This window comes from Sebastes umbrosus, chromosome 5 (assembly GCF_015220745.1).
Source record: "Sebastes umbrosus isolate fSebUmb1 chromosome 5, fSebUmb1.pri, whole genome shotgun sequence".
Lineage (NCBI taxonomy): Eukaryota > Metazoa > Chordata > Actinopteri > Perciformes > Sebastidae > Sebastes > Sebastes umbrosus.
Genome location: NC_051273.1, coordinates 28313304 through 28322037, shown reverse-complemented (window position 1 = coordinate 28322037; position 8734 = coordinate 28313304). Strand labels below are relative to the sequence as shown.

Below are 8734 nucleotides of genomic sequence, written 5' to 3'. Positions count from 1 at the left end.
AGAGCCAATTGGATGGCGATTCGTGGTTAAAACGTTCACCGATAGACAGTAATAGTAGTAGAAATAGATCCATTTTTAAAAGATTCAATTTTATTTATTTATTCATGTTTTCCTTTATTTTTTTGATCGGCCTTCCACGTGATCGAGGCGTATGCAAGGTATAGGCATTTTTTAATGATTGGATGGGCTTATTAGAGTCCTGCGACAGCCAAAGATATCAGATTTTTTCTCTTTTTTTTGTTAGATCATTTGATTTATTGATCATCGTGATGTATGGAGAATTTCAACAAATGTAACGAAAATTGTTTCTAAAATACATCACCCACCCTAGCTTTAAGTATCATTGACTTTAATGATCATTATCATTAGTAGGACATTTCAAGTGTTTATTGATGTGTAATATTTAATCAACAATTATATCTTATCCTAGTGAGACATATTGTATATTATTATTAATACAACTGTCTTATATGATTTTGCCATTTATTCTCTGTTTGTATACCAGCATCTGAAGGCAGAAGGTAGAATTGGAGCAAATATGATTAAAAAAAGTTATTTCTATAAAACGATCACTATATATGATCACAAGTAAAAGTACACAAACAAATATTTGTGCTTTGAAAATGTCTATTAAATAAAACAGTAAAACATCAAATCAGTGGCTCAGGTTTCTCTCTCATCACAGTAAAATTTTATTCCACAAATCAGAATGAATAAAAAACCAAACACATAATCCACATGACTAACAAATGGGAAAACGGGAGCTCTATGTCATCCACCTGATTTGAAACTTGACATTGAAATAAAAATATAGTGGTGTTTCATCAGTGCTTTCAGAGAGCAAGTCAAACTTGCTCCCGCTATGTGTCTTGGTAATGCTTTATTCTAACAAAGTCTGATCGTACAAGCAAAACAAATGTGTTCATTTTATCTCTCTGTGTCTTTTAACAGGTGGTTAAAGCTCTTCTTTCTTCTTTAGGATTATCTGACGTACCATTTCAGCTATTTTGGGTCGGATTTCTTTGACAGAAACTTTTGGTCCCCATGCATCCACCACATTGCCATTTACATCAATGAGATACTTCCAGAAATTCCAGTCAGGCTCCTCTCCAGAAGTCTCTGCAGAAAGTGAGAGAAGAAAACAAAGTGAAAGCCTCCACAATTTACATTGAAAAACGTTCTTTCAAACAACAGTGTACGTTACAGTGTTTTCCATTTGGGCTCCCACCTAGAAACACTTTCTTTCTTCCTAACCTTTTTCTATTTATCTTTTTTTTTGTTTTAAGGGACTACTTTTTCTTTTACAAATCTCCTCAGAGCTTCCAGGCAAATCTTTGCAAACAATTACAATTTTAAAACTTTGATATTTCTTTCACATCATCGGTTCAATTCCACACCCCCTGCTGTCCCACGATGCCTTGAGAAGGGATCCACTCGTGTCCCACAGGATGAACGTCTTTGTGTCAGTGGGTCTTCAGGCTTACCTTGTTGCTTCCCTTCTGTCCTACTTTTTTCACATCACTTATTTTTTTATTCTTTTATTTAATTGCTACCCTCTTTCATTTATTTTGCCCTACATGTTTACCTCCTTTTCCTCTTCTTTCTTTTCAAATATTTTCTTGTCTGTTCTTTCTGACATCAGTTTTTCTTCTCTTCTTTTCCTCCCTTCTTTCTTTCCTTCTCATCTTTTTTTTCTCTTGTACTTTTAACACTCCTCTTCTTCTGATTCCTCTTGCTGCTCCTAATATTACAGGTTGTACAGCTGACTTTGCAATAACACAGCTTTTCAATCTATTAGTTATCGATTAAAGATTAAAGATTCAAAATTGATTAATCTCAAATTAATCACACATTTTTTATCTGTTCAAAATGTACCTGAAAGAGAGATCTGCCAAATATTCAATACTCTTATAAACATGGAAGTGGGCAAATATGCTTGCTTTATGCAAATGTATGTATATTTATTATTGCAAATCAATTAACAACACAAAACAATAACAAATATTGTCCAGAAACCCTCACAGGTACTGCATTTAGCATAAAAATATGCTCAAATCATAACATGGCAAACTGCAGCCCAACAGGCAACAACAGCTGTCAGTGTGCTGACTTAACTATGACTTGCCCCAAACTGCATGTGATTATCATAAAGTGGGCATGTCTGTAAAGGGGAGACTCGTGGGTACCAATAGAACCCATTTACATTCACATATCTGGAGGTCAGAGGTCAAGGGACCCCTTTGAAAATGGTCTTGCCAGTTTTTACTCGCCAAAATGTTCCTTCCCTTCAAGCTAGTATGACATGGTTGGTACCAATGGATTCCTTAGGTTTTCTAGTGTCATATGATGCCAGTATCTTCACTCTACAACCTACCGCTACAACCTAAAAGTCGCAAGTTGCGTAAGGCCTTAAAGAAATTAGTGCCGTTAAAAGGAATTTGTTCAGGCATTATTATCGGGTTATTATCTGACAGCCCTAATTGATTCATAAGAAATGTATTCATGATTTTTATATATATATTGGGGTATTTGGCTACCCTCTTACACCAAACGCGAAGCAAACATTTTGCTCAGCGCGATTACATACAAGGTCAATGCGAAATTGACAGAATTGACAGGCGAATAGATGCGAGTTTGACAAGTGTTCGGTTCCGCCTTCCCCCTCAACAGAGTTAACCAGCACAAATAAAAGCTTCCCCTGTGGTTAACACTGATACTTCTGCATATGATTTCAGAATCAAATATACTGAATTTACTCTCCATGTTCTGTTAGTCATGTCATTTGTCATTTCTGAATATCAAACATTTTCCCTATAATGATGTGATCCTCCAGGTTCCACTGTGTTGATTACAAACCCGGTCGTCTTTCAGACTCATTTGCTTAATAAAAAAAAAAAAATATCTTCATGTGATGCAAGAACAGACTCCCACCAACACCATCGCATGTCACTCACCGACAAGGTACTTGTAGACATTGTTTGCTCCGGTTCCGCCGACAGCGATTTTACTGAACAGGGGGAAGGAGACCCCGTAGACTCTGCGCACAAAGCTGTCGATCTCCTTGTCGCTGCCGGGCTCCTGCTGCCCAAACTGGTTGCAGGGGAAGGCCAGCACGTTGAAGTGATACGGCCCAAAGTCCCGCTGGAGCTGCTGCAGGTTTTTGTAGTGCTCCTCGGTGAAGCCACATTCGCTGGCTACATTCACCACCAGGGACACCTAAAGCCACAGGAACACACTGTGAAAACACTACAGTGACAGTCCTGACAGTCACAAAACAATAACCAGCAGCAAACTGGGGAACTGTGAACAGCTGTTCATGTACCTGAATGAGAGCAGATGTACTGAACATGCTCTGTGCACATCACCTGTTTTCATTTCAGATATGACTATATGTGAAAAGGTTAGAATATAGTTTCTACGGATGAAGATTCAATGCAAATATTGGGACATAATTATGAATTAACACAAATTAATTTTAACGCAACTAATTTCTTTAATGTATTAAAGCAATTTGGAATTTTTAATTAACCACTTAGAAATCCGACGGGCCACCATCTTTGGGAGGTTGAAGCAGCCTCAATTGAAGCTACAGTGAAGATACTGTCATCATATGAAACTAAAAAATCCAAGGATTCCATCGGTACCAACCATGTCATACTAGCTTGTCGCAAAGGAGGCTAAATAACGCTCCAAACTTACGCAAAATTTTGGCGAGGAAAAACTGACATGGCCATTTTCAAAGGGGTCCCTTGACCTCTGACCTCAAGATATGTGAATGAAAATGGGTTCTATGGGTACCCACGAGTCTCCCCTTTACAGACATGCCCACTTTATGATAATCACATGCAGTTTGGGGCAAGTCATAGTCAAGTCAGCACACTGACACACTGACAGCTGTTGTTGCCTGTTGGGCTGCAGTTTATCATGTTATGATTTGAGCATAGTTTTACGCTAAATGCAGTACCTGTGAGGGTTTCTGGACAATATTTGTCTCAGGGTGTGGTCGGTGAACAACACCCTACAGTGCTGTCACAGTGTGCTGGCACACCCTGGCCTGTACACCCTGTACATGACTGCAGCAGCGTGACAAAGTTAAGCACAGTGGTGGAAACTAACTACGTACATGTTTAGTACTGTATACAGGTAAGTACAATTGTGAGGTACTTGAGTATTTCCCACTTCACTACAACTAAGAGGGAAATATTGTACTTTTACTCCGGTACATTTACCTGACAGCTGCAGTTACTGATTACTTTACAGTTTGTCACAGTTAATCTTGTGTCCCTTTGGAGGGTCCTGACCCAAAGATCGAGAACCGACCGACTAAACTACTACTGCATATACACTACGTAAGGGATAATGTACAGCAAGCCGGTCATTGTTGTGAAATAAACCCCTTCAGTTGGGTCTGTTATTACACGGCTACTTACTTAAGAAATCAGTAATTTGACATAAAAAAAAGCCCGCCAGAGTCCGACATCAGAACTGTGTCCATAGCAACAGTCTGCTATAAAAAAATAACAGACCGTCTGTGATTGACCAATCAGAATCAAGTATTCCACAAAGCTGTGTAATAAAAAGCAGTTTTAACTAGCCCCACCTCCACAAACTACAACAGTAAAATGCTAATTATGCACCTATGCATCAGTATTAGCAATCAATATTGTCAGATATAATAATATATCAATCACAGGGGCCAAACGAGTACTTTTACTTTGATACTTTAATTGCTACTAATACTTGTGTACTTTGACCTAAGTATGATTTTTCATGCAGGACTTAATATTTGTATATTGCTGTATTGATACTTTTACTTTGGTAAAGGATCTGAATACTTCTATCACCAAATGAGATGTTGCATGTCTGATGAGATCGATGCTTTTGTTGTTTACCTTTTCATGTTAAGTGTTAAGTGTAGGTCCATGGATGGACCTGTACACGGACACACGGCATAGAAACAGTTGGGTTTGTTAGTGCAGGTTAATACAGCTTCATGCTTCAGCTCACAGTCAATCAGGAAGTTTCTGCAAAGAGCGGGAGAGCACCTCATCACTGGAAAAGTAAGCACATGCAGGAATTCTTTAATTTAGTCTACAGACTGACAGTTTGATGATCATCTAGTGCTGACATCTAGTGTCACAATCAAGCAAGTGTGATGTATCTGAAAACCTCAGAGTTATGTGCATTATACAATAGACCCTTATATACAAACCAAATCCCTCACAAACACAACGGCAACTTTCTTAAAACAGCAACAGTATGAATGAAAGAATGAATGAATGAATGAAAGACTTTATTTCGAACATATAATAAATAAAAACAGATACAAAATAATAACAAACAAAACAAGAGTTATAGTGTCCGAAAAGGAGTAGGTAGAAGAAAAACTTATATTACCCTACCCCTTTCTCACTTCTCCTCTATTAACTCATATATCATAGAATGATAATATAAAATAATATAATATAATATAAAAACTATCCCAGATTTATTTACATCCTAAGTTGAATATATGAACAGCATCCCAAGTTTATTTACAACCCACAAATACATCCGGAGTTAAAAAGTATATAACCAACCTTTAACACAACTCTTCTTCAACCATATACCTCCCAAAAATATCTTTCTTGTATAGCTTTTTAAATTGATTTATATTTGTGCTCCCCTTCAACCCATCACCTACACTACATATAAAATGTTTGGAATGCAGTAATAACTAGGTATTAAGAGTTGAAAGAGATGTTAACTGGGGACATTGGGGAGGTGTTTAAGGGAGCCTCCTTTGAAGCTCTGTTTAAGAGAATAATGTAAGAGAAATAACAGAAGGTCTGGTATATGTTTGTATATATATATATATATATATATCATTTGTATTAAGATTATGAGATTATTTTTAAAAGATGACTTTAAAAAAAATGTCATGTGGGAACATTTAGTGATTTACTTTAGTCATACAAATAGCATACTATGCTGCCAACAAATTAATACATTTCAATATTTCTTTATTCTGTTCTACATTTGCTGTCGTGTGGTGTTTTGTGATATGAACTGTGCTAATTGCAATACAGAAAAACAATCATAAGTAGAAACTTAATAGAAAATCCCCTATGTTCAGTCTCATTTAATGACTCAGACAAAATAAAATAAAATCTGCAGTAATTACAGGTAGAGTTACTGTATCAATCTATTGTAGGCAGATTAAGGCTAATCCGGTCTACTGATCTGTACCTGGTTTGAATGAAAACCCTCCTGCAGCTGCAGCAGGAGCTCTGCAGGCCTCTTGCCACGTAGGCTAGCCGGGCTACATGATGATGATGATGGGACTTCCAGAGCAGGCTACAGGCACACTGATCCGCTGCTGCTGTGCTGGGTTAGTTGCATTTACTGACAACATGTTAAGTGGGAGAAGTAAAGAAATAAACATTCCCATGCAACATTCATTCATGCAACCGGTTGACATGCAGAGAGACCGGTGACAGTAAAGACTGTAGCATCATATACTGTAGTCTGCATAACGTTAGCACTACTCATACTGTAATATTCATCTGTTCTTCAGACCCAGACTTACCGAACCGCGGTACTTTTCCAGGGACACTAACTTCCCCCTGCTGTTTACCACTTTAAAAGTATAAAGGTCTGTCTGTCTGGTCTCGATGAGGCTGAACAGAGTCAGCAACACGGTGAGCGCTCCAGGAAGCATCTTCGGTCAGACTGCCAACACAACAGACAGCGGAGAAACTTCTTCAAACTCCTGCTGCTGGAAGGACCGGACCGGCCGTGAAGTTACACACAGGAAGGACATCACTTCCTGCACCGGCCGTCACTTACAAAATAAAAGCCTTGCTGACAACATTTGTTTTGCAGCCATAGATTGCAGTTTCAAAAGGAAATAATGACTTTTGTTGTTGTTGTAATAAATTACATCATTATAAGTCAAACATATAGCTTGGGCTTTTTCATGTCATGCTTTATGTAAACCATAGTTTTGTATGTGCTTACACTAATGTATCCTGAGAAATTAATTATGTAGTCTGATTGAAAAACAATTAATAAATGCATTATTTGAAAAAAAAAAAAAAAGAAAAAAAAAATTTAGGTCTACTGACTCAAAAGTATGACTTTTAAGGTAAAAATAAAATATAAATATGTGAGTAAGTAAAAATTATGAAATGATAAATACATAATATTAAAGTTTCTCTGAGACTGAAAAAAAACTGTGACTTTTAAAGTAAAAACCTACAACCAAATATTTGATAAATTTTACATATATGCTATCAAGTCGAAAATCGTGAAATAGTAAGGCAAATTTGTAATTAATTTTTTCTTCTTGAAATCCACATACAAAACACATTTGATATTTATTTACTTATTTAGATGTATTTGCATTTTTTGTCATTTGTCATTATTATTGAGATTGTGTCCCCGCACATTAATGTTTTGTCAAAATTAGGAGAAAGTAGGTCAAAAATTTCATTTTGACTCAGTATCTAAGAATTCTGACTTATCATCTCACAATTCTGACATACTATCCCATACATTATTAATCTGTAGGCAATGTCAGAATTTCGTCTTTGAAAGTCTTTTTTTTTTATAATTATGACCTACCATATATAGGCTATTTTCTACCATTCAAACTTTTCATCATAAATTTTTGTTTTGTATTAAAAAAAAAATTTATTATTGTAGTTTATTTGTCAGGGATAATGATCACAGTAAAACAGTACATGAACCAGAGTTATCCTACAACGACAATTTTAATTGACATTTAACTTTAAATGTCAGCCTAAAATTTAAATGAAATAGAATTTGACAGCTCGCAGAAAGCTACAAAAATGTAAAAGCCTTTAATGCTGTGAAAGCTCCTTTCACCACAAACAGTGGAGGACATTTACTTTTGTTGGATTTATATTGCAGATTAGGAGTCTCAAACTTTTATTTTGAAGGCGAGTTGAATAGAGAAGAGTTGGAACTGGAACAAAAACTTTTCTGCCTCTTTACTCTCAGCTCATTAGGCAAATGAAGGCATGCACACCATGGCCTACTTTTTTCTGGAGGAAAACAAATGAACACAAGCCAAAAATACTGAACAAAACCTAAACTCTGCATATTAATTACACGATTGTTCTTCTGTACGAAAAGTTTTCACAAACTGGGTCTCATTTGTGTGGGAATTTAGGCTATGTCACATTCCTAACCAGAGAATAATTACACAGACTTGAGACTGAGGATTATTTTGGTTTTATCCTGTGGTCTGAAATGTAGTTTTGGTTTGAGTGAATGGCCTACACACTGTAAGCCAAAACAAATAAATAGATAACCTCAAGTGACTCTCAAAGTGTAATTTATTTTTGGTTGCATTGTATTAGTATTCCCATTTTTTAATTATTTTAATTTTAAAGACTATGTAAATGTGCTATATAAATGGGAGAAACTTTTGAACAACTAGCTGTGTGATCTTTATGTGCAGGTTAGTAAAATGACAGATGCTTTTTTGACCGACACGTTAACATCATAGAAAGTGAACGGTGAAACATACAACTACTTGCTATTTCTTTAAAAAATAAGTCTGCTACACCTCTCAATCACAGTTGAGATCTTTGGAGTAGGCAATAATGCAATATGTTTATGAAGAGAAAAGAGATGAGAGCTCTGAATCAAGATATTTTGAATGGCCTTGCTCTTCATAACCCTTGGGAGTACTGTTCACACCATATTTAGGAATGAAATTATCAGG

General features: G+C 36.3%; 1 protein-coding gene across 1 annotated transcript; it reads right to left on the bottom strand.

Moving 5' to 3' along the window:
- Positions 1-662: 662 nt before the first annotated feature.
- On the bottom strand, positions 663-6777 carry gpx7 (glutathione peroxidase 7). Its single transcript, XM_037769589.1, has 3 exons — positions 6569-6777; positions 2955-3216; positions 663-1119 (listed from the first exon to the last, which is right to left on the bottom strand). Exons 1-3 carry the CDS (start codon positions 6698-6700, stop codon positions 956-958), a joined length of 558 nt encoding a protein of 185 aa, XP_037625517.1. The 5' UTR covers positions 6701-6777; the 3' UTR covers positions 663-955.
- Positions 6778-8734: the final 1957 nt, after the last annotated feature.